Genomic DNA, 26,837 nt, shown 5'->3' with positions numbered 1-26,837 from the left:
TGAGCCCTGGTCCGGGAAGATACCGCATGCCGCAGAGCAACTAAGCCCGTGCGCCACAACTACTGAGCCCGCATGCCACAACTACTGAAGCCCCCATGCCTAGAGCCCGTGCTCCGCAACAAGAGAAGCCACCGCAGTGAGAAGCCCTGAGAAGTCCGCTCACCGCAACAAAAAGTAGCCCCCACTCACCACAACTAGAGAGAGCCCGTGCGCGCAGCAATGAAGACCCAACGCAGCCAAATAAATAAAATTTAAAAAGAGATAATTAAGTTAAAATGAGGTAATTAGTGTGGACCCTTATGCAATATGACTGTTGCCCTTATAAAAACAGGAGATGAGGATACAGATGCGCACAGAATTAAGACCATGTGAAGAAAGGAAGATCACTATCTACAAGCCAAGGAGAAAGGCCTCAGAAGGAACCAATGATGAACCAAGTCCAGATTTCTTTTTTTTTTAAGTTTTTAAAAAATTAATTAATTTATTTTTGGCTGCATCGGGTCTTTGTTGCTGCACGCAGGCTTTCTCTAGTTGCGGCGAGCGGGGCTACTCTTTGTTGCGGTGCACGGGCTTCTCATTGTGGTAGCTTCTCTTGTTACGGAGCACGGGCTCTAGGCGCACAGGCTTCAGTAGTTATGGCACGTGGGCTCAGTAGTTGTGGCTCCCCGGCTCTAGAGTGCAGACTCAGTAGTTATGGCGCACGGGCTTAGTTGCTACGCGGCATGTGGGATCTTCCCAGACCAGGGCTTGAACCCGTGTCCCCTGCATTGGCAGGTGGATTCTTAACCACTGTGCCACCAGGGAAGCCCCTGGAGGCTTCATCTTTTTTTTTTTTTTACATCTTTATTCTAGTATAATTGCTTTACAATGGTGTGTTGCCCCTGGAGGCTTCTTAAAACACTGGTACTTGGGCCTTTCTCCCAAGGTGTCTGTCAATAGGTCTGAGTTCTGAACTGAGAATTAGCATTTCTAATGGGTCCCTAGGTGATGCTGATGGATAGGGTCAGTGCAGAGATGAAACTGAGAAGTTGTATCAGGAAGGCCAGGCTGCCTGCCTCTCAGCTCCAGTCCGCGGGGCTGTAGATCTGCAGACTCTAAGAGAGAAGCAGAGTTAAGTTTTCTAATGGACACCCACTGAGAGTCTCTGCAGTGACCCAAGCAGGCTAATGGCTAAAAGCACTGGACCTCCTGAGGACACCTGTGGGAGCCCCACACACTGAAACCACGTAGCCACCTGCTTCTTTTGCTTGGAACTGTAATTAAACAAGGAAGCCATTAGACTGAGGTGGCTCCAATGTTTTAACAGCCTTGTAAGCAAAGGGAAACCTGAACCAGAGTAAATTCTTGTAAATGCCTCCAAGGGAAGAAATAGAAACTTAAGAACAACTGATTACAAACAGCCCACTAGGCTTTCCCAAATAAGGCTATGCCTTAAGCGAGAGCCAATCAAATAATTTCCTTGCTTTGTTTCCCTTCCTGCTCTGCAAAAGTCTTTCCCCTAGTTTGGTTTGGGGCTGTCCAGTTTGAACTGATGTTTGCTCAAATGATCTACTCAAAATTTTAATGTACCTCACTTATCTTTTAATAGAACAACAGCAACATAAAACCTCACAGGGCTCATCCTTGCTCAGTGGTGCTGTTATTAAGGAGTCCTTCCTTACTGCTCCGTGTAATATTACATCCCATTCCCTCTGCTCAGCAAAATCGCCTTCTCTCCTTGTTTCCATTGCAACTGCCATATTCTAACATGCTATATAATTTAGTATTTCTTATTTCATGTTTCTTGTGTTTTCCTTAAACATAATAGAAGCTGCACAAAGGCAGGATCTTTGTTTCTCCTGTGCCTGAATTTCTCCCATGCACCTAGGAAAAGTTCCTGAAAATCCAGTGTGTGCCCAATGATCATTTGTTAGAGCAGTGAATAAACATGACACCTCAATTTCTCTCTTATTTTTACTATTCCAGGCACTTTTTTTTTTTTTTTTTTTTCGTGCACCGTGCAGCATGCAGGATCTGAGTTCCTTCCTGACCAGGGATTGAACCCATGGACTGCCAGGGAAGTCCCTATTCCAGGTACTCTTAATGTCCTCTTTTTTTTTTTTTTTTTCTTTTTCTTTTTTTTTTTCCTCTTTAACTATCACTGCCAAGTAGTATTGCTCCATGTTTTCAGGAATGAAAGAATCACATTTTGGAGGCAAAATTCACACAATTATTAATGTTTAGGACAATCACATGCTCAGCTTGATTCTATCATTTTTGACTTCACAGAGCTTTCTTCTAAACATGTCTCAAATTTTTTCACCCTTTACTGATGTGTCCTTAGAGCTATTTCTGCTACTGTCTTTAAAGAACTACATAAACATTATTAACTTCTTTCTGAAATGCACACTTTGCAATTGTTTTTCTGTGATAATCTCAACTCCACATACAAAATGTCATACCAGGGCCTGCAAAAATAATCATCACTTCCTAGCAGAAAGATGAGATCATGGGGTTCGGATACCCTTTTATTTCAGGGTTCAGGTGCTGCCTTTTGCATATGTACTCCAACTGAAAAATCACAGCTTCTGTGTGGTACCCAAAATAGCATCAATTAAGTTGCTTTTTGTTTGATTCCTAAGAGGAATTGCATGTATCTGGGGATATGGATAAAAAGTATTACATGGATAAAAGTGTTCCTCAATGAGTGAAACAATCCCTAACTATGCAGGCAAGAGAGAGGTTTTGTGTGGAACCAGAAGCAGACCTGGTATCATTACTTATGATAGGCCATGACACAAAACTGGGCCTTGATACCTAACCTAATTGAAGCTTCAACTTTCCTTGGGAATGTAGCCTTAACCAGTTAAGAATTTTCTGGTTGGCACCAATGAGGTAATCTGTCACATGGGGCCATCTCCATCCCCCCAAGGGAAGATGAGGTAATCTGGCACATAGACCCTTTCCATTCCCCATAGGTAGGTTACCTAAGCCTGAAATCATCTTTTTTATTGATTACTTCCTTGTTGTACCTTAAAAAAACCTTTCCCGTTCTGTAGCCCTTTGGAGCTCCCCTCTACTCGTTAGATGGGATGACACTTGATTCGTGAACCAATCACTAAAGCCAATTATATTTTAAAAATTTACTCAGTTGATTTTTTTTTTTTTTTTTTTTGGTTCTGAAACCCGGGGTTGAAGGTTTTTTTTGTTTTTTTTTGTTTTTAACATGTCCCTTTTCTTTCTTGCCAGTCAGGACCTGAATGGGATCTTTTCTATTGTTCTTAACCAATCACACTGAAACTCACAAAAGTGACTCTAATGCTTCAGGCTACAAGTATTTGAGAGCAGTAACATCAATTTTCCAGCTATGTATGTACTCATTTATGTCTGAATGGCTCTGTCGAATGATGTGCCGCTTACCTCAGTTGTGGACTGAAGAGGAACACACAACCTAAAAGTTTCTAGTTTTATTCAGGGATCTTACTCAGGACTATAGCTCTGGAGACAACCTTTCAGATCGCTCTGAGGAACTGCTCCATAAGGGAGAATCCAGGATATAGAGGAGGTTTTATTTTGTTGTTTTTTTTTTTTTTCTGGAAAAAACAGGTAGTCGAACATTAAGGGATTGCTGGTAATCACAAAGAACAGACAACTCAAGTTAATGATTTCAGTGCTTTTCTCTGTATGAGAAGATGCAAGAATCTGGGTTCCTTGAAATTGGTCCTTAGATATGCATCTTAACTATTAAGGGTCATTGTCCAAATCACAGAATGCTTCCTGCCTTTCTCCATCCTGATTTCCCCTCAGGGCACACCTTTGGGGAACGGCTGCAGTGGGGGCTGGCTTGATCCTTTTAGAAGTGGAATGGGGGGGGCAACATTTTCTGCCCACAGAGTAGTAGAATTTGGAAACGTCTAAAATAATAGACTTGTCCTCTGAGAGCAGGCTGAACTTCAAGGAGTCTAAAACAACGTCTCTTCACGCCTTTCACAAGGAGCAAAGCCCCTCCCTCTGGGTAGGAGCATCATTTCTCCCGCATTCCTAGGGGTACCTCCCAGCCAACGTTCTGGTGGTAAGGATGGAGAACACCCTTCCCTGAGGTCTCCAGAGCTCTGAGAACAATATTACCCGGAAGAGCCTAGGCACAGAGACACCAGGCATGAACCAATGAGGGATCAGGATGAGGGCTTTCCCCGAGTGAGCATGCCTCACGGGCGGGACTTCCGACATCCTGTCCTGGCGATCATTTTGCTTGGTGGGGGGTCCGGCGGAGCAGGGAACTGTGCTCGGATACTGTTGTCCTCTGTCGGGGGTGGTTGTCCTCACGGAGTAGTGAGGGAGGAAGGGGACACCGCCTAGCCAGCCAAGTCGCGCTTATTTTGGCGTCTCTCCCGTTGGCTCGCTGGTCGGGAACGGGAAGGTCCGAGAGGAGGCTGTGTCCCCGCTGCACAGAGGCGTGTCAGGTTCGGCGATGCAGCCCGGGGTGCCGCGCGCCAGACCCGTGATAAGGACCGCCGTTCCCGGTCCTCTGAGACCACAGAATCCGATGGCGGCGACGCTGAGGGACCCGCCTCAGGTAAACGCTTGTTCTCTGGGTCCTCACCGCCCTCACCCCACCAGACACTGAAGCCCCCAGTGCGGGGCGCCTGCTCACTTGCCCTTAGCCCCGGTCTCGGTGTCCAGGACGGTGAGGCGATCGTGGGTGGAGTTCTGTTTCCGACAGACAGTGTGTGGTCGCGTGTAGAAGAGGGTTACAGGCGGAGAGGAGGATACACGGAAAGGTTGGAGGTCGGGACCGGGGTACAGCAACTCTGTCCTTTCTGTTAGAAACAAGATGCAGCGAGGCCAGAGTCAAGCCTGCAGTGTTGCTGCTTGAGAAGTTGGCCATCTGTTATACAAGTAATATGAGGTTTGAATCGCAGGTGGGAGGTGGTCTTCCTCAGATCAAAAGAGGCTACAACTAGTTGCAGACAAGAGATAAGACTATGGGAGTAAGGGGTAGGCAGGAAACACAGGAAGATTAATTGCAATAGCCTAGGTGAGTGTTGATGGACCAGAGTGACTGTCCTGGAGTGTGATAAGTTCTGGATCCAATTTTGGAGAAGGGCCAAGCCAAATTGTGGGTGTTGCTGATGACAGAAAGGAAGTAGTGATGGATGACCGGACGGTTTTTGGCCCTATTAGACGAAGGGATGAAAGCTTCATCAACTGGATGGGGACGTTAGCAGCAGGTTAATTTTCCTTGGAAATATCACAAGATTGTTTTGGCTCTGTTAAAGAGTCTGAGATGTTTCAGAGAAGAGTGAGTGTAGGCAACAAGTGGGCAGCTGGACAGGCAGGTCTGGAAAACGGGGGAAGGTGTTCAGGAATGGAAACTTTCAAAAGTGATGTCTACTGTGTGGACCAGGGTGGAGCTGTCTCACATTTAGGGGGGATGCAGGTTATAGTGGCCACGGTATTAGTAGGTCAGAAAGACTGGTGTGTGCTAAGGAGTGGTTCTCTGGCTCAGGGCCTGGTTGGGTTTGCTGGGCATTGAAAACCCAAGTGAGGTAGAGAAGTGGCAGTGGGAACGGTATGGGAGAGAGGTTGATCTGGTGGGAGGCCGAGGCTTCCATGGGATGAGTGGACAAGTGACGGCTGAGGAGACTTAGGAGTAATTGAGACAAGAAGGCAGTGAGACTGGGGCTGTTGCTTATTTAGTATTACTACTATGTGGCTTCTCCAGAATTTTGTGGTGAGCTTTGACGGGGTCTGGGACGTTTGAGGCTTGCTAGTGGATACGGCCTGTGGCAAATGTCGTCATTTGTGGGTCACTGTGCCTGGCAGGGAGATATTTAGGACTGGGGGTTTTTTGTTTTTGTTTTTTTTTTTACAAAGGTTGAGTGGAGACAGAGAGGAGTGTTGTGGCTGCTGAAGGGGCAAAACTGGCAGTAAAAAAGTTGAAGAGAGTTGAGGGAATATGAAATTCACACGTGGTTCTGGGTGGCTGATACTGAAGCAAGGATTAGAGGCAGTTGGGGAGATCTTCTAAGCAGCGTTTGTGGCTTACTCTGGTGTTGGATCCATCAGAGGACTGGGGTTGTACCGAATCTTGTTTGAATTTCTCAAGCCCTCTCTGGATGCCAAGCGCCAAATGTGTGGGTATGTTCAGGGAGAATTCTATGGTGTGGTGCAGGGATGTGGCAGTGCTGTGGAAGCGCAATTGTAGGGTCTGAAATTGTGAGAGAAATGTCATCTACAGAATGATGTGCACATGGAGAGGAAGTGGGAGCTGATGGTCCCCAAGCCCTGGTGTTGAGGCTTTACCGGTGAAGCATGAGCTTACATTTGGCTGTGCCTGGATTCCCACAATTTGGGAGACCCCAGGGGAATTGCTTGGCTGGAGGGACGGGACATTGCAGATCTAGCCCAGAGCTTAGATGGCATCTATGTGCCCCCCTACCTGTTATGCTGAGGACTGAACAAAGTGATTAATGGGCTGTGAGGAGACAGAGGGCATCACTTGCACCAGGGCCTGGCATCCTCTCTCAGGTGGGGATCTCTGGTGGAGGATGACTGGAATAGATATATGAGGAGATGGATTGTGGGTTCTCAGAGGGAGAATGTTCAAGCTTTCATCTCTCCCCTTCATGACAGGGTGGTGTGACCTTTCCGGATGTTGCTGTGCGCTTCTCCTGGGGGGAGTGGAGGCTTCTTGATGAGGCTCAGAGACGCCTGTACCTCAGTGTGATGCTGGAGAGCTACGAACTTATATCCTCGCTGGGTAAGACCCTCACCCTCCCCAGTGACCTGGGCTAGGCTCTGTATCCTGCCTCACCCTCACCCCCCTTTCCGAAGGACGTGTTCTGTCCACCCATGTGGTGTAGGGACAGCTTGCTTCCCCAGTATTCTGTGTAGTTGTTGTGGTAGGTAGAAGGCTGGGGTATTTGCACTGTCATCTTTTCTCTCCTGCATCCCCAGTCCTTGCTATTGTGTAAATTTATTGATTGATTTATTTATTTTTGGCTGCGTTGGGTCTTCGTTGCTTCATGCCGTCTTTCTCTAGTTGCGGCGAGCGGGAGCTACTCTTCGTTGTGGTGCTCGGGTTTCTCATTGCGGTGGCTTCTCTTGTGGCGGAGCATGGGCTCTAGGCACGTGGGCTTCAGTAGCTGTGGCACACGGGCTTAGTTGCTCCACAGGATGTGGGATCTTCCTGGACCAGGGCTCGAACTCGTGTCCCCTGCATTGGCAGGCGGATTCTTAACCACTGCGTCACCAGTAAAGTCAGGCTTTTGGGATCTTAGTTCCCCGACCTGGGATTGAACCTGGGCCCTCGGAAGTGAGTGAGTGCACAGAGTCCTAACCACTGGACTGCCAGGGAATTCCCTTATGGCCATTTTAACAATACTAATTCTTCCAATCCATGAATATGGGATGTATTTTCATTTGTTTCCATCTCTAATTTCCTTTATTAGTGTTTTATGATTTTCATTGTACACATTTTTCTACTCCTAGGTTAACTTTCTTCCTAAGTATTTATTGGTCTTGATGCTATTACTGTGATTGCTTTCTTCGTTTCTTTCGAGATAGTCCATTGTTATTGTGCTGAAATGCGAGTGATTTTTGTATGTTGATTTTGTATCCTGCAGCTTTCTGATTTTGCTTATTCATTCTAACAGTTTGGTGGGAGAGTCTTTAAGGTCTTCTATACATAACGTCATGTCATCTGCAGAGAAGACTTTGCTGCTTCTTTTCAGATTTAAATGTCTGTTATTTCTTTTTGTTGCCTAATTGTTCTGTGTAGACTTTAGTACACTGTGGAATAAAAGTGATGAGAAAGTGACCGTCCTTGTCTTGTTCCTGATTTACAGAGAACAAGCTTTTAGCTTCTACCATGAATATGAAGTAGGCTGTGAGTTGTCATATTATATGGAGTGTATCATGGTGAAGTCCGTTCCTTCTGTACCGAATTTGTTGAGAGTTTATATCATGAAAAGATCATATGATTTTTATACTCCACTTGCTAGGGTGGTGGGGTATTGCATACGTTGATTTGTGTACCTTGAGGCATCCTTGCATCCCAAGGGTAAGTCAGACTTAATCAGGGTATATTATCTTTTTCTTGTGCTGTTGAATTTGGTTTGGTAGTATTTTATTGAGGATTTCTGCTTATGTGTTCATCATGAATGGTCTGCATTTTTCATGTAGTGTCCTTGGGTAGCAGGGTAATGCTGGCCTCATAAAATGAGTTCGGAGGTTGTTGATCCTATTCAATTTTTGGAAGTTTGTGGAGGATTGATGCTAATTCTTTTTAAATGTTTTCTAGAATTCACCAGTGAATGTATCTGGTCCTGGGATTTTCATCCCATTCATTTCTTTTTTTTTTTCCGTGCCATCACTGGACCAACAGGGAATTCCCTCATGATTCAGTCTTGGTTGTTTGTTCATAGGACTGTATTCATTTCTTCTAGGTTATGCAGTTTGTTGGCATTTAACTCATCATAGTAGTCTCTAATGATTGTTTGCGTTTCTGTGTTATCAGTTGTAATGTGTCTTTAATTTCTGATTTTTTTTGCAAAATTAATTTTATTATTTTTTTACATCTTTATTGGAGTATAATTGCTTTACAATGGTGTGTTAGTTTCTGCTTTATAACAAAGTGAGTCAGCTATACAAATACATATATCCCCATATCTCCTCCCTCTTGCATCTCCCTCCCACCATCCCTATCCCATCCCTCTAGCTGGTCACAAAGTACCGAGCTGATCTCCCTGTGCTATGTGGCTGCTTCCCACTAGCTATCTATTTTACATTTGGTAGTGTATATATGTCCATGCCATTCTCTCACTTCGTCCCAGCTTACCCTTCCCACTCCCCGTGTCCTTAAGTCCATTCTCTACATCTGTGTCTTTATTTCCTGTCCTGCCCCTGGGTTCTTCAGAATCTTTTTTTTTTTTTTTTAGATTCCATATATATGTGTTAGCGTACAGTATTTGTTTTTCTCTTTCTGACTTACTTTACTCTGTATGAGAGACTCTAGGTCCATCCACCTCACTACAAATAACTCAGTTTCGTTTCTTTTTATGGCTGAGTAATATTCCATTGTATATATGTGTCACATCTTTATCCATTCATCTGTCGATGGATACTGAGGTTGCTTCCATGTCCTGGCTATTGTAAATAGAGCTGCAATGAACATTGTGATACATGACTTTTTTTGAATTATGGTTTTCTCAAGGTATATGCCCAATAGTGGGATTGCTGGTTCGTATGGTAGTTCTATTTTTAGTTTTTTAAGGAGGCTCCATACTATTCTCCATAATGGCTGTATCAATTTACATTCCCACCAACAGTGCAAGAGGGTTCCCTTTTCTCCACACCCTCTCCAGCATTTATTGTTTGTAGATTTTTTGATGATGGCCATTCTGACTGGTGTGAGGTGATACCTCACTGTAGTTTTTTTTAAAAATTATTAATTAATTAATTAATTAATTATGACTGCATTGGGTCTTCGTTGCTGCATGTGGGCTTCCTCTAGTTGCGGCGAGTGGGGGCTACTCTTCGTTGTGGTGCGCGGGCTTCTCATTGCGGTGGTTTCTCTTGTTGTGGAGCACAGTCTCTAGGTGCACGGGCTTCAGTATTTGTGGCTCACGGGCTCTAGAGCGCAGGCTCAGTAGTTGTGGCGCACAGGCTTAGTTGCTCAACGACATGTGGGATCTTCCCACACCAGGGCTCGAACCCGTGTCCCCTGCATTGGCAGGCAGATTCTTAACCACTGCACCACCAGGGAAGTCCCCTCATTGTAGTTTTGATTTGCATTTCTCTAATGATTAGTGACGTTGAACATCCTTTCTTGTGTTTGTTGGCAATCTGTATATCTTCTTTGGAGAAATGTCTGTTTAGATCTTCTGCCCACTTTTGGATTGGGTTGTTTGTTTTTTTGATATTGAGCTGCATGAGCTGCTTGTAAATTTTGGAGATTAATCCTTTGTCAGTTGCTTCATTTGCAAATACTTTCTCCCATTCTGGAGGTTGTCTTTTTGTCTTGTTTATGTTTTCCTTTGCTGTGCAAAAGCTTTTAAGTTTCATTAGGTCCCATTTGTTTATTTTTGTTTTTATTTCCATTTCTCTAGGAGGTGGGTCAAAAAGGATCTTGCTATGATTTATGTCATAGAGTGTTCTGCCTATGTTTTCCTCTAAGAGTTGTATCTGGCCTTACATTTAGGACTTTAATCCATTTTGAGTTTATTTTTGTGTATGGTGTTAGGGAGTGTTCTAATTTCATTCTTTTACATGTAGCTGTCCTGTTTTCCCAGCACCACTTATTGAAGAGGCTGTCTTTTCTACATTGTATATTCTTGCCTCCTTTATCAAAAATAAGGTGACCATATGGGTGTGCGTTTATCTCTGGGCTTTCTTTCCTGTTCCATTGATCTATATTTCTGTTTTTGTGCCAGTACCATGCTGTCTTGATTACTGTAGCTTTGTATTATAGTCTGAAATCCCAGAGCCTGATTCCTCCGGTTCCATTTTTCTTTCTCAAGATTGCTTTTGCTATTCGGGGTCTTTTGTGTTTCCATACAAATTGTGAAATTTTTTGTTCTAGTTCTGTGAGAAATGCCATTGGTAGTTTGACAGGGATTGCATTGAATCTGTAGATTGCTTTGGGTAGTATAGTCATTTTCACAATGTTGATTCTTCCAATCCAAGAACATGATATATCTCTCCATCTGTTTGTATCATCTTTAATTTCTTTCATCAGTGTCTTATAGTTTTCTGCATACAGGTCTTTTGTCTCCTTAGGTAGGTTTATTCCTAGGTATTTTATTCTTTTTGTTGCAGTGGTAACTGGAAGTGTTTCCTTAATTTCTCTTTCAGATTTTTCATCATTAGTGTATAGGAATGCAAGAGATTTCTGTGCATTAATTTTGTATCCTGCTACTCTACCAAATTCATGGATTAGCTCTAGTAGTTTTCTGGTAGCTTCTTTAGGATTCTCTTTGTATAGTATCATGTCATCTGCAAACAATGACAGCTTTACTTCTTCTTTTCCAATGTAGATTCCTTTTATTTCTTTTTCTTCTCTGACTGCTGTGGCTAGGACTTCCAAAACTATGTTGAATAACAGTGGTGAGAGTGGACATCCTTGTCTTGTTCCTGATCTTAGAGGAAATGCTTTCAGTTTTTCACCATTGAGAATGATGTTTGCTATGGGTTTGTTGTATATGACCTTTATCATGTTGAGGTAGGTTCCCTCTATGCCCACTTTCTGGAGAGTTTTTATCATAAATGGGTGTTGGTATTTTTTAGTCTTTTCTCTTTTTTCTTTGTGTACCTAATGGCTTGTCAATTATTTATCTTTTCAAAAATGAACTCCTTGTATTCTTTATCTTCTCTTTTTTCTAGTTTCTGGTTTCATTTATTGCTGCTCTGATATTTCTTATTTCCTTTCTTCAGGTAATGTTGGGTGTAATTTGTTCTTTCTTTAGTTCCTTGAGACATAAAGTTGTTTGAGGTCTTTCTTTTTCTAAATGTGAGCATTTATTGCTCTAACTTTTTCACCTTAAAAAGATATATATATCTTGAGACCTATTTTATTGGTTTATTTATTTTTTTGGCTGCGCCGCATGGCTTGCTTTCAAAATTTTCCATTTGTGATTGCTTTTTTTTAGGTGTATAGCAAAGTGATTCGGTTATCGATATATATGTATATATCTATATATATTTTTTCGATTCTTTTCCATTATAGTTGATTACAAGGTATTGAATATGGTTCCCTGTACTATACAATAAATCCTTGTTGTTTATTTTATATATGGTAGTGTCCATCTGTTAATCCCATACTCCTGATTTATCCCTCCCCCACTTCCCCCTTTGGTAACCATAAGTTTTTTCTGTAAGTCTATGTCTGTTTTGTATGTAAAGTTCATTTGTACTATTTTTTTAGATTCCACATGTAAGTGATATCACATATTTGTTTTTTTCTCTGATTTACCTGACTTAGTATGATAATCTGTAGGTTCATCCATGTTGCTTCAAATGGCATTATTTCTTTCTTTTTTAATGACTGAATAATATGTAATTGCCTTTTTTTTTTTTTTTTTTTTCCTGCACTGCAAGGCTTGTGGGATCTTAGTTCCCTGACCAGGGATTGAACCCAGGCCCAAGCAGTGAAAGTGCTGAGTCCTAACCACTGGACCACCAGGGAATTCTCTGTAATTGCTTTTTTTTTTTTAACATTTATTTATTTATTTGGTTGTGCTGGGTCTTAGTTGCAGCAGGCGGGCTCCTTAGTTGTGGCTCACTGCATTCTGAGTTGCTGCACGTGGGCTCCTTAGTTGTGGCATGTGAACTCTTGGTTGGAGCATGCATGTGGGATCTAGTTCCCTGACCAGAAATTCAATCTGGGCCCCCTGCATTGGGAGCGTGGAGTGTTAACCACTGTGCCACAAGAGAAGTCCCTGTAGTTGCTTTTTGACAGTTTTTTTTTTATATATATAAATTTATTTATTTATTTTTGGCTGTGTTGGGTCTTCGTTTCTGTGCGAGGGCTTTCTCTAGTTGTGGCGAGTGGGGGCCACTCTTCATCGTGGTGCGCGGGCCTCTCACTATCGCGGCCTCTCTTGTTGCGGAGCACAGGCTCCAGACATGCAGGCTCAGTAGTTGCGGCGCACGGGCTTAGTTGCTCTGCGGCATGTGAGATCTTCCCAGACCAGGGCTCGAACCCGTGTCCCCTGCATTAGCAGGCAGATTCTCAACCACTGCACCACCAGGGAAGCCCTTGACAGTTTTTTTATGTGCTTCAGTGAAGTTCCCTTTGATCGAACCTGTGAGCATCAGGACATCTACTCTTCTCCCTGGATTTAGAAAGTTTTCAACCATTGGTTCTTTAAATGTGCTTACTACCACTTTCTGTCTTATCTTTCAAGGGCTCTGAAAATACAAATAATGTTTTGCTTTATATTTCATAATCCGCATAGGCTTTCTTTACTTCATTCTTTTTCTTTTTTCTCCCCCTCACTGGATAATTGAAACACCTGTTTTCATGTTCCTAGATTTTTACTTTTGCTTGATAAAATTGGCTGTTGATACTATCTCCATTGTGCTTTATTGTTTGTTTCATTGTATTTCTCAGCACCAAAATTTCTGTGGGCTCATTTGTTTGTTTGTTTGTTTTAAATGGGAGAGTGTCATCATTTTATTACACTTCATGCCCAACAAATGAAGTAATTTTACCAACAGGCTTCATGCCCAATAGATGAAAGTTATTTTACCAACTCAGAATTTTTGCATGTATATGAAATTTCCATTTTATTGTACGGTTTTATATTAAACTAGTCAAAGCATTTCCTACATGTATTCCAGTATAGCTCTTTTGGAATGATTTTCATCAGTCCTAACATGTGAGTGTACCAAGGATCTTGAAAGTAAACAAACTTTCAAATGACTAACTTTTAGGTAAACAAGAAATAAAGCCATCAGATTATTGGGACTACTCTTTTTCAACAGGTATTTGTTGAAATGCCTCTTCTAATACAAAAATTTTATGTTTGAACATTCAGAACACAAAGGTAGAACAAAAGTACAATAAAAGAAACTTCTGCAGCTTAAGCCTATAGTCATAATTCTTTGACAGAAGCAAAGCATCTTTCCTGCAATTTAAATGGGTCTTCATACTTTTGTTCTCTTCATCTGTATCTCTATTTGTGCCTTGCAGACCTGTTCATCTGTACCATTTTTCTAGATTCCACATATATGAGTTAATATATGATATTTGTATGGTCACAAAGGGAGGAAAGTGGGGGGGTGGTGGTGGGATGAATTAGGAGATTGGGATTGACATATATACACTAATATGTATAAAATAGATTAATAAGAACCTGCTGTATAAAAATTTTAAAAAAAAAAGTGTCTTCAGTATTTCCATCTAGTTTCCATCTAGTCGAAAAATAGATGCCTAAGGCATATACTTCATATATATACCATTTTGGTTCTGGTTGCTTTCATTATTCTTGAAGATTTTAATACCCATACAAGTCTAAAGGTGTAAGAACACATAAATTATTCTGGTAATGGGTAAGAGCAGACTGTTAAAGCACAAGGTGGTTGTGCTATTTCATTCCTGTATGCGGTTTTCTTTCAGAGACCGACTGCTGAAAAACCACTGCAGTAAGGACAGTCAGTGTAGAGACAGTCTTCTTTCCCACATGTTAGTTGACACCCTACTGGTATTAAGAGGATTTATTTATTGTGTGTCTGTATGTATATGTATGTGTGTGATCACATATATAATGATCTGGTATTGCTCCATTTCTTCTTATTTTGATGTGTCTTCTTAGCTGCCTGTCGTATCACATTAAGAATCCCATAAATGGGTACAGATGAACCTATTTGCAGGGCAGGAATAGAGAGGTAGACGTAGAGAATGGACATGTGGACACTGAGGGGAAGGGGAGGGTGGGACGAATTGGGAGATTAGGATTGACATATATAGAATACATGCATAAAATAGATAGCTAGTGGGAACATGCTATAAAACACAGGAAGCTCAGCTCAGTGTTCTATGATGACCTAGGTGGGTGGGATGGAGGGGGTGGGAGGGAGGTCCAAGAGGGAGGGTATATAGGTATACATATAGCTGATTCACTTTATTGTACAGCAGAAACTAATACAACATTGTAAAGCAATTATACTCCAATAAAAAAAAGTAAAAAAAATCCCATCAGTGATTTGATAGGCATTTCCCACATATTCATTTATCAATTCATCTGTTGATTCTTCACATCTGAGTGCCTTTTCGGAGGGTGGGCATGCTAGAAACTCCAGTATCATTGGTTGAAAGTGTGGAGTGATTTCTCCATCCTGTTGTTCCTCTCAGCCAATGTTCATGAGCCCAGTGGGTGCTGGTACCTATAGGCAACTGGATGAAGGTGCACCTGTCCCCTGCAGCTCTTAGGTTTGGCAGCCAGGGACTGTCCCTCAGTGCATCCTCGGCCAGCCAATTTTGTTCTTTTTCATTTCTGTCTCTTTGTTGAGCAACTTGTTTTGTTTGTGTATTGTTTACCTTACTTTGTCGAATTGTCTATCTGTGTTTTGTTGTTGCTTCACTGAACTTTGTTCAAACAATAATTTTGAATTCTTTGACCATTTGTAGATCTCCATTTCCCTGGGTGTGGTTTCTGATAAATTATGGTATTTCTGTATTGGTTTCATGTTGCCTTGATTTTTTTGTGTTTCCTGTAGGCTTGCATTTATGTCTGCTGATTTGATGGTGTAGTAATTTTTTCCCTTCGCATTACAGTGTTGGTGGGGAAAGACCTCCACTGGTGGTGGGTGCAAGGTTGGGCTGTGGTCATTCAGGCTCTGGGGAAGGCCCAGCTGTGTTGGTCTCTGTGCAGCTTCTTCACCTGAAGTCAGTGTCAGCAAAGATATCAGGAGTCCTCAATCAACCAGGCTGTGGGTGTCCAAAGTGGTGGAGAAGGATGCTGAGGAATTCCTGATCTCTTTTTCTCCTATGGAGTACTTTGTGGGCAAGGGGATCCCTCTTTGTGCCCAGTCGGCTCTTGGGCACCCTATTGGTTGTAGTGGCACTGGTGTCTAATATGTGGGTACCTGTTGAGCATCCACAGAACCGGGGTGTTGTGTACAGGCACTTGTGGAGTGACAGTGGTACTGGGGTCTGGGTCATTGGATAGCCTTCAGCAGCCTTGGCTTTGGGTTTTTTAAATTATTATTATTTTATTTTATTTATTATTTTTGGCTGCCTTGGGTCTTCGTTGCTGTGGGCGGGCTTTCTCTAGTTGCGGTGAGCAGGGGCTACTTTTCGTTGCAGTGAGCAGGCTTCTCATTGTGGTGGCTTCTCTTGTTGTGGAGCACGGGCTCTAGGCGCACAGGCTTCAGTAGTTGTGGTACACGGGCTCCGTAGTTGTGGCTTGTGGGCTCTAGAGCGCAAGCTCAGTAGTTGTGGCACATGGGCTTAGTTGCTCCATGGCATGTGGGATCTTCCTGGATCAGGGCTTGAACCCGTGTCTCCTGCATTGGTAGGCAGATTCTTAACCACTGTGCCACCAGGGAAGCCCTTGGCTTTGGTTTGTGATGTGTGGCTATGCAGGGAGCAGCCATGGAGTCTGTGTCTGGCTGTACATGTAGACAGTGGCTGTGGGTCTGTGGATCTGGCTTCTCTATAGTGAAGTTGTCTCCAGTGCCTGAGACACCAGAGTACATGGTGTAGTTTTGGAGTCAGGGTCTGGAATGCGGACACACACAGCAGGCACAGCACCTCTGGTTCCAGGACATGTACAGGGTTGGAGGGTGTGGCAGCCCTGATCCTGGATCGGCACAGCAGGTCCAACTGAGGGCTGGCCCAGTAGCTTCATACTCACCAGAGCATCCACTATGGCCATGGTTGTTGGATAACTCAGTGGTGAAAGCTCCAGTGTCCGCTGTAGAGCAGGCAACAGGGGTCTTCTGCAGTGCAGGCCACTTGGGACTGCAGTGGCACCCAACCTGTGGCTGATAGAGGTAGCCCAGTGATAGCCCGGCCTCCATTTCCTAGTCATCTCCAGATGTCTCTGCTAAGACAGTCTCTCCAGCGATCCTTTCTGTGTGCATACTCCTTTTTTTTATGCTCCACTCTGCTGTAGTGGGTTCTTAATTGGACTCTTGAGCCTTCCAGGGCTAATTAATTCCTTCATGGATAGCTGATTAGTTATTTCTCATTGGTGGTGAAGGGCGGTGTCTCCTATTCTACTGTTTTGTTGACGTCACTCACCTTGTACTCTTTCTTGGGTCTGCTGTGTGCTGAGTTGCTCTGGGACAGTGCTGGCCATTCACTTGTCCTTTTTCCTTCAGTGCTTGGTCCCAGGTAGTTGCACAGTTAGGGCTTAGGGCAAAGTAAGGTAAAGGACTCTTAGAAGAGTCCTTTGTGAATCATGGGATGGACATGGCTCTAGCCATGGCAAGGTGGGCTCAGAGTGGGCCTGATTCTGGTGAATTACAGCTGGGGAGAGTGTGACATAAGGGCCGTGTTAAGAATATACCAGGAACCTAGGGACTTCCCTGGTGGTGCAGTGGTTAAAAATCCGCCTGTCAATGCAGGGGACGCAGGTTTCAGCCCTGGTCCAGGAAGATCCCACATGCCACAGAGCAGCTAAGCCCGTGCGTCACAACTACTGAGTCTGCAGTCTAGAGCCCACGAGCCACAATTACTGAGCCTGTGCGCCACAACTACTGAAGCACATGTGCCTAGAGCCTGTGCTCCGCAACAAGAGAAGCCACCACAATGAGAAGCCTGCACACCACAATGAAGAGCAGCCTCCACTCACCGCAACTAGAGAAAAAGCCTGTGTGCAGCAATGAAGACCTAACACAGCCAATCAATATATATATATATATATATATATATATATATATATATATATATATATATATATATATATATATATATATATATACTCTTTAAAAAAAAAAAAAAAGACTATACCAGGAACCTGTCCTTGTTCAATGAGAATTTTGGTGCCATTGCCAGTGGCCACACCACATTTCTACCTTTATTCCTCCACTTTTGACCTTTTGCCAACCTGTCAGTTCAACTACTTTGTCATTTCTACTGTGATTTCCAGCCCAGTGATAATCTCTACCTCTCTGGATTCCACATCTCACCCATTTCTCTCACCACCCTTTCTCTATTACTCTGTAACCTTGCTTTTCATATGTTCTGCTGTGAGGTGTGAACAAATGCTTAAATTGACCTCGAAAAGCACATAATCTCTTGTGATTGTGGTTTCACGGCCTTGATCACACCCTTCTACTGTGCTTCACATCAGCAGTAGAAAAGGTCCTGCAGGAAGCTGTGGTCAGAGAAACAAGCACTAGACCCTGCTTCTCTTCCTTACGTCACACCCTATTTTTGTATCCTTCCCCTGTTGAGGTCTCTACCATTTTCATATTGTAAGGACCCAGGAATGCACAGCAGCTGCTGCTTAAACTGATTTCCAACTCCCTGTCTTGAAAAGTATCCCATTTGCTTGGAAAGATTCATTCTTAGATGAGACAGCTGCACATTTGTGGTGAGTTAACCCCCTCTCTATGGAGTCAATGTGTACTTCACAAGTGTTTCTTTGCATTCAGGTTGCTGCTGTGGAGCAGAAGGTGAGAAGACACCCTGTAAAGAAACTGTTCCTGTAGGAGTGTCACAGGCTGGGTCTCCTAAGGCAGCTCCATTTTCCCAGAAGACACACCCCTGTGAGATGTGTGGTCCAGTCTTGAGAGATATTTTCCAGTTGGCCGAGCATCAGGGAACACAACACAGCCATAAACTGTTGAGATGTGGGGCATGTGCAACAAAATTTTATATGCCTTTGAATAACATTGTACACAGGGCTTCATTTTTCAGGAGCCACAGATTCCAAGTGTCACAGAAGCCTCTTACTTCTAGGAAAATCCTGGCCAGCGTGGGACATCTGCGGCAAAAGACCACTCATACTGTGGAGAAGCCAAGCAAAATCACCCAGTGTGGGTCAACTTCACAAGGCAGGAAAAATCATCACACCTGGAGAGAATGCAAGAAAGCCCTCAGCCCCAAACACACACTTGTTCAGGACCAGTGTGTCTACACTGAAAGACAGTGTTTTGTGTGCAGTGAATGTGGGAAAACATTCAGGTACAAATCCACATTTGTTATGCACCTGAGAGTCCACACTAGAGAAAGGCTTCATGTGTTTAGCAGAAGTGACAAATCCTTTAGACAAAGCTCAACCATCACTCAACATCAAAAAATTTATACTGGCTCAGGACAGGACAAGTGCAGCAAATGTGGGAAATCCTTAACTCACAAGTGTGTCGTCATTTATCCCCAGAGATTGCACAGTGGAGAAAACAGTTCTGTGTGCAGTGACTGTGCAAAGTCTTTTTCCCATAGCTCTGTGTTCATTCGACATAAGAGAGTTTTTTCTGGAGAAAGGTTTTATAAGTGTAGTGACTGTGTGAAATCTTTTACCTGTAGGTCTGCCCTCATTTATCATCAGAGATCTCACACAGGAGAAAGGCCTTATGAGTGCAGTGAATGTGGGAAGTCCTTTACCACTAATGGCACCCTCCGTTCTCATCAGAGATCTCACACAGGAGAAAGGCCTTATAAATGCAGTGAATGTGGGAAGTCTTTTACATCTACCGGTGCTTTCCGATATCATCAGAGAGTTCATTCTGGAGAAAGGCCTTATGAGTGCAGTGAATGTGGCAAATCTTTTATGTCTAGGTCTGCATTCATTTCGCATCATAGATATCACACAGGAGAAAGGCCTTATGAGTGCAATGAATGTGAGAAATCTTTTTTCTCTAGGCCTGCCCTCAGATATCATCAGAAATCTCACACAGGAGAAAGACCTTATGAGTGCAACGAATGTGGGAGATCTTTTACCACTAATTCTAACTTCCATTATCATCAAAGAGTTCACACTGGAGAAAGGCCTTATGAGTGCAGTGAATGTGGGAAATGTTTTACCAGTACCTCTAACCTCCATTATCATCAAAGCACTCACACTGGAGAAAGGCCTTATGAGTGCAGTGAATGTGGGAAATCTTTTATTACTCCTGCTATTCTTCGTTACCATCAGAGAATTCATTCTAGTGAATGGCCTTATACATGCAGTGAATGTGGGAAATCTTTTACCTCTAAATCCAACTTTTGTTATCATCAGGGGGTTCATTCTGGAAAAAGGCCTCATATGAGGTGCAGCAAATGTGTGAAATCCTTTACCAGTATCAGTGCCCTCCGTTATCATCAGAGAGTTCATTCTGGAGAGAGGCCTCATGAGTGCAGTGACTGTGGGAAATCTTTTATGTCTAGGTCTGCCCTCAGATGTCATCAGAGATCACACACAGGAGAAAGGCCTTATAAGTGCAGTGAATGTGGGAAGGCTTTTAAAACTAGCTCCAACCTCCATTATCATCAGAGAGTTCACACAGGAGAAAGGCCTTATGAGTGCAGTGAATGTGGGAAATCCTTTACCTCTATCAATGATCTGTGTAATCATTATAGATTTCATTCTGGAGAAAAGCCTTATAAGTGTAGCAAATGTGGGAAATCCTTTATCCTTAGGAATAGCTTCATTCAACACCAGAGAATTCACACAGGAGAAAGTCTTTATGGATGTAGTGAGTGTGGGAAATCTTTTCAGAGTAAGTGTAGGCTTATTGAACACCAGAGTATTCACACAGGAGAAAGGCCTTACAAATGCACCAAATGTGGGAAATCTTATACCACTAATTACCTCTTCCGTGCACATCTGAGAAGTCACACTGGAGAGAAGCCTTATCAGTGCAGTGAATGTGGGAAATCTTATACCGCTAGCTCCACCCTCCATTATCATCGTAGAATTCATACTGGAGAAAGGCCTTACAAATGCACCAAATGTGGGAAATCTTATACCACTAATTACCTCCTCCGTGCACATCTGAGAAGTCACACTGGAGAGAAGCCTTATCAGTGCAGTGAATGTGGGAAATCCTTTACCAGAAACTCTAGCCTTCGTTATCATCGTAGAAATCATACTGGAGAAAGGCCTTACAAATGCACCAAATGTGGGAAATCTTATACCACTAATTACCTCCTCCGTGCACATCTGAGAAGTCACACTGGAGAGAAGCCTTATCAGTGCAGTGAATGTTGGAAATCCTTTACCAGAAACTCTAGCCTTCGTTATCATCGTAGAAATCATACTGGAGAAAGGCCTTACAAATGCACCAAATGTGGGAAATCTTATACCACTAATTACCTCCTCCGTGCACATCTGAGAAGTCACACTGGAGAGAAGCCTTATCAGTGCAGTGAATGTTGGAAATCCTTTACCAGCAACTCTAGCTTTCGTTATCATCGTAGAATTCATACTGGAGAAAGGCCTTACAAATGCACCAAATGTGGGAAATCTTTTATTACTAATTACCTCTTCCGTGTTCATCAGAGAAGTCACACTGGAGAGAAGCCTTATGAGTGCAGTGAATGTGGGAAATCTTATACCGCTAGCTCCACCCTCCGTTATCATCGTAGAATTCATACTGGAGAAAGGCCTTACAAATGCACCAAATGTGGGAAATCTTATACCACTAATTACCTCCTCCGTGCACATCTGAGAAGTCACACTGGAGAGAAGCCTTATCAGTGCAGTGAATGTTGGAAATCCTTTGCCAGCAACTCTAGCCTTCGTTATCATCAGAGTGCTCACAGTGGAGAAAGGCCTTATGAGTGCAGTGATTGTGGGAAATCATTTGTCCAAAGAAATATCCTCATTATACACCAGAGAGCTCACACTGGAGAAAGGCCTTATAAGTGCACTGAATGTGGTAAATCTTTTACTCGTAGCTCCAACCTCTATTATCATCAGAGAGTTCACAGTGGAGAAAGGCCTTTTAAGTGCAGTGAATGTGGGAAATCTTTTATTAATGCCTCCAAACTGCATTGTCATGAGAGAGGTCACACTGGAGAAAGGCCTTAAGCATGCACTAAATGTGGGAAATCTTTTATGAGCAAATCCTTCTGATGATTGCAGAGTTTACATGAGAGAAAGGCATAGAAGTACAGGGAATGTGCAATTTCCTTGTTCAGTATAGGGGCAGTGGAGAAAACTGAGGGGCCATTGGTCTGAATTGAATCTCACCTCAAGTGCTTCTGAGGGCATGAATTTTTTTCCCTTATTCAAATTAGAGATTATAGGGTATTGAGGCACTGTTGAAGGGCGTGTATTCCCCAAGTCTACAGAGAACTATATTTCCGACCATTGGGTCTGGGGGAAACCATAATTGGTGCAGAAACTCCGGTTTAATAGGGAGTGGAGGACATTGCAGCCAACTGGATGGAATGTGCCTCTTCTAAAAGTGTATCCAGATTCTGTGACATTGACTGTGCAGGATCAGTTTATACACTGATTCTAGTGAATTTTACTTCAAGGTCCTTACTGCAGAGGCAGGAAAGAAAGAGAAAAGGGGATGTGGCTCTTGTGATCTAGGCAGCATGCCTGTTGACTCAGGTAGAAACGTACTTCATTGCTCTCCATATTTGCTACCACTGAGGGAAGACTGATCCCCAGAGGGCACAAGGAGAGAGTTGGTGGATTCAGTATACGGTTGCCACACCTATTTTCCAAAAAGAGTGAGAAATACAGATTTTTTCATCTTGAGACAATTTTTAAAGCTATATTAAAGTATAATTCACATGTACTAAACTGCATATGTTTGAAGTATTACAAGTTAATAAGTTTTCACCTAGGTATGAACCTCGAAACCATCACCAGAGTTCTGATAATGCCCATATTTGCCTCATGTCCTATTATTATCTCTCCTTGCCCTTCCCACCTCTCCAGGTAATCATTGATGTACTTTCCCTTAGAATAGATACCTTTGCATTTTTTTGAATTTATCTGATTGGAATCAACTGTTTACTGGGTTTTTCTTCTGAATTCCTTTGTTTCATAATTATTTGAGATTCATCAGTGATATAAACAAATAGCTCATCTCTTTATTTTTTGATGAGTAGCATTCTTATCTGGATGTACCATTGTTAGTTTACCCATTCATCTTTTTATGGGCATTTAGGTTATTTCTAGGTTTTCACTCTTGAAAATAAAGCTGCTACAAACATTTACATCAGTTCTTTATGTGGATTATGTTTCTTTTTTATTGATAACTGAGTGCAGTGTCTGAATCACTGGGTAGATGAACGTGTAACTCCTGATGAAATTAAGAAACTGGTCTAAAATGACTTCCCATTTTCATTCCCATCAAAATTGTAGGAGAGTTCCAGTTTCTCAACATCCATGCCAATCGTTAATGTCAGCCCTTTTAATAAGTGAGTAGTGCTATCTCAGTGAGGTTTTAATTGGTTTTAATTGCATTTCCCTAGAGATTTGTGATTTTGAGCATTTTTTAATGCTGTATATCTTATTTATTTATTTATTTATTTTTGGCTGCGTGGGTCTTTGTTGCTGCGTGCAGGCTTTCTCTAGTTGTGGCAAGCAAGGGCTACTCTTCGTTGTGGTGCATGGGCTTCTCATTTAGGTGGCTTCTCGTTGCGGAGCTCAGGATCTAGGCACGCGGGCTTCAGTAGTTGTGGCTCACAGGCTCTAGAGCACAGGCTCAGTAGTTGTGGCACACGGGCTTAGCTGCTCCATGGCATGTGGGATCTTCCCAGACCAGGGATCGAACTGGTGTCCCCTGCATTGGCAGGCGGATTCTTAACCACTGTGCCGCCAGGAGGGTCCCTGTATATCTTCTTTTGTGCAATTCCTGATCATATCATTTGCCTAATTTTTTTATATGAATTATCCCTGTTTCCATCACTTCAGTCCAGGCATTGTGTAAAACAATAAATCTAGCCCTGCTTTGTAGCTTTTGCCAATTTCCAAGGTATAAATTCTCCCACTATGAAAGTGGGATGTGCTCAGAGAAGGAGCTGAAAAATTCTACTTGGGTCCCCTGGGTGTTTGGTGGAAAACTAAACTTAGCATCTGGTTCATTATAAGGGGTTTTCACTCTCTGAACACTCTCTTCAAAGTTCTTTTCATCTTTCCCTTTCTGTAATTATTGACTGATGGTCTCCAATAGGTATTTACCCTCCATGGAGTTCATCATCACTTGGGGCTGCTTTTCCAGACATCCCAATTGGTTGGTGGGGTCACTGTGGGTCTCTCCATCCCTGGTGAGGCTTCTCAGAAGGACTGGTACCCAGGAACACCAGGTGGAAGGTCCTCCCAGTGACCATGGGGGAAGTTTCCCAAGGGAACCTGGTGAGGTCTTTTCCTCAGGCCCACATGCTCCATGCCACTGGCCATGTTTGATCTGAGGTGGCATTTCAGGACAGCGGGGAAGGGGTGAGCCAAGTACGGCACAGAGTGGGGGTGGCAGGAGGGCAGTGGTGGCCTGGGGACCCAGGAGACACCTAAAGGTGTTGGCGTCTGGCAGGGAGATTTAGGAAGGACCCTAAAGTTTCCATTGCTCATCCCTAAGACGATGCCCTGCCCAGAGTTCTGGATCTCTTTTGCCATTGGAGGTCCCTGAGCAATGCAGGACAGTGCAGGCAGGATGCAGGCTTGTTGACCTGCTGGCAACTCCCCACCTTCTGCCCCACCTGCCTGGTGTAAAGGCCAGGGATTTCCTCAATGAAGTGGAAAAATCAAGGCTCAACCTCTGAGGCAAGAATCAGAGATTAAGTCTTCTTTTAAAAAATAAATTTATTTACTTAATTTATTTTTGGCTGCATTGGGTCTTCGTTGCTGCGTGCAGGCTTTCTCTAGTTGCGGCGAGTGGGGGCTACTCTTGGTTGCAGTGCACGGCCTTCTCATTGCGGTGGCTTCTCTTGTGGAGCACGGGCTCTAGGTGCGCAGGCTTCAGTAGTTGTGACACGCGGGCTCTAGAGTGCAGGGTCAGTAGTTGTGGAGCAGGGGCTTAGTTGCTCCGCGGCATGTGGGATCTTCCCGGACAAGGGCTCGAACCCGTCCCCTGCGTTTGCAGGCAGGTTCTTAACCACTGCACCACCAGGGAAGCCCAGAGATTAAGTCTTTGGAGCAAAGTAGAGACTCAATCTCAGTAGCAATTAGGTTGTCCAAGGTACTTTGTTAAGGGAGAAATTAATGTCAGACAAGGAAGCTCAGATCCAGGAACCTTAGTACTAAGCAGGATAAATGTCAAAAAACTACATGTAGACATCATTTTGAAATTACAGAAAATCAAATATTTTAAAAATCCTGAAAGAAGCCAGAGGGGGAAAATACTCATTGAGGAATGAAGTTAAGAATTATATCCAATATCTCCTCAGAAACCATGCAAGCAAGGAGAGGTGTGAAATATTTAAAGTGCTGAGATGAAAAATAAGTCAACCTTGAATTCTGTACCATCAAAATTATCCTTCAATAATGCAGGGAAAACAAAGCCTTTCAAAGACTAAAACTGAGGGAATTTGTTCCCAGTAAACCTACTGTCTTAGTCGATTGGGGATACTATAACAAAAAACCACAGACTTGTTAGTTTATAAAAAAATAAACATTTTTTTCTCATAGGTTTGGTGGCTGTGTAGTACAGTACTAAATCAAGGTTCCAGCATGGTCGAGTTCTCTGGTGGGAACCCTCTTCCTGGTTCATAGCAGATGCTTTCTTGCTGTGTCCTCATGTGATAGAAGGAGCTAGGGGTCTCTCTGGAGCATCTTTTATAAAGGGACTAATTCCACTCATGAGGGCTCTATCACCTTATGACTGAAGCATCTCTCAAAGTCCCCACCTCCTAATACTAGCATCTTTGGGGGTTATTCTTTCAACACAGATTTTGGAGGGACAACACAAACATTCAGACCATAGCACCTGCCTTGCAAGAAATGTTTAAAAAACTTTAGAGATGAGAAAAATGATATAGGTCAAAAAGTCCAATCTACATAAAGAAGAGCATTGAAGAAGGAATAAATGAAGGAAAAATTAAAAAAGTATTATTTTTCTTGTTCTTAATTGATCTAACAGATAACAACTTGTTTGAAGTAGTAATACCAACAACATATTCTATTATGTATGCTTATCTATATGCATGTCTTGTGTGTGTCTGTGTGTATGCTTATGCTTTTATATAAGTGAAATGAATGACATCAATAATACAAGGGATTAGAGGGAAGAATTGGGATTATTTTATTATTATGCGGTACACTACGTGAAGTGGCAAAAGCGTTACTTGAAAGTGGACTTGGATTAGTTGTCGATGTTTACTACAAACTCTATAGCAACAGCTAAAAATATAACTGATATGCTAACAAGATAAAATAGAATCATAAAACACTCAGTGAAAACCACATAAAGCAGGTAAAGAGTGTGAGACAAAAATTCAAACAAAGAGCAAGGGCAACAAACACAAATTAGTAACAGATGTGGTATATGTTAATCCAACTCTATCAGTAATCACTTTGAACAGCGAAAGACCAATTACAAGAGATTTTCAGAGTGGGTAGAAAACCAAGATCCTACAGCAACCTAAATGTCCATCGACAGATGAATGGATAAAGAAGATGTGGCACATATATACAATGGAATATTACTCAGCCATAAAAAGAAATGAAATGGAGGTATTTGTAATGAGGTGGATGGAGTTAGAGTCTGTCATACAGAGTGAAGTAAGTCAGAAAGAGAAAAACAAATACAGTATGCTAACACATATATACGGAATCTAAGGGGGAAAAAAAAAAGGCCATGAAGAACCTAGTGGCAAGACGGGAATAAAGACACAGACCTACTAGAGAATGGACTTGAGGATATGGGGAGGGGGTGGGGTGAGATGTGACAGGGTAAGAGAGTGTCATGGACATATATACACTACCAAATGTAAAACAGATAACTAGTGGGAAGCAGCCGCATAGCACAGGGAGATCAGCTCTGTGCTTTGTGACCACCTAGAGGGGTGGGATGGGGAGGGTGGGAGGGAGGGAGATGCAAGAGGGAGGAGAAATGGGAACATATTGTATATGTATAACTGATTCACTTTGTTATAAAGCAGAAGCTAACACACCATTGTAAGGCAATTATACTTCAATAAAGATGTTTAAAATATATATATATAGAAACTGTCTTAAGCTTCTAATTTTGTAATAATTTGTTGCAGGGGCAATAGAAAATGAATAGAGGGGGAATTCCTGGTCAGGGTTAGGACTGGTCCAGTGGTTAGGACTCTGCACTTCCACGGCTGGGGGCCTGGGTTCAGTTCCTGGTCAGGGAACTAAGATCCGCAAGCCCATGGCATGGCCAAAAAACAAAAAAAAAGGAAAATGAATAGGGGGCAGAAATGCAAAGAAATGAGGTAATTGAGAAAGTCAAAGTTAGTGAACCAAGTCAGAGAGTGCTCACTTTGAAGGTTCTGA

The 26,837-nt window shown here is 42.9% G+C and overlaps 1 protein-coding gene across 2 annotated transcripts; it reads left to right on the top strand.

Annotated features, from left to right (window-relative positions):
* The first annotated feature begins 2,059 nt into the window (after positions 1-2,059).
* LOC118885849 (zinc finger protein 585A-like) lies at positions 2,060-22,575 on the top strand. Of its 2 annotated transcripts, XM_036834994.1 has the most exons (4): positions 2,060-2,073; positions 4,400-4,555; positions 6,616-6,742; positions 18,088-22,575. In XM_036834994.1, exons 2-4 carry the CDS (start codon positions 4,451-4,453, stop codon positions 21,447-21,449), a joined length of 3,594 nt encoding a protein of 1,197 aa, XP_036690889.1. In that variant the 5' UTR covers positions 2,060-2,073; positions 4,400-4,450; the 3' UTR covers positions 21,450-22,575. The 2 variants fall into 2 exon arrangements, with proteins under 2 accessions (XP_036690889.1, XP_036690888.1); XM_036834993.1 differs by lacking the exon at positions 2,060-2,073 and having other exon boundaries at positions 4,252-4,555.
* The last annotated feature ends 4,262 nt before the right edge of the window (positions 22,576-26,837 follow it).

This window comes from Balaenoptera musculus, chromosome 19 (assembly GCF_009873245.2).
Source record: "Balaenoptera musculus isolate JJ_BM4_2016_0621 chromosome 19, mBalMus1.pri.v3, whole genome shotgun sequence".
Classification (NCBI taxonomy): Eukaryota; Metazoa; Chordata; class Mammalia; order Artiodactyla; family Balaenopteridae; genus Balaenoptera; species Balaenoptera musculus.
Note: the sequence above shows the minus strand (reverse complement) of the source record. Positions and strands in the feature narration are given on the sequence as shown.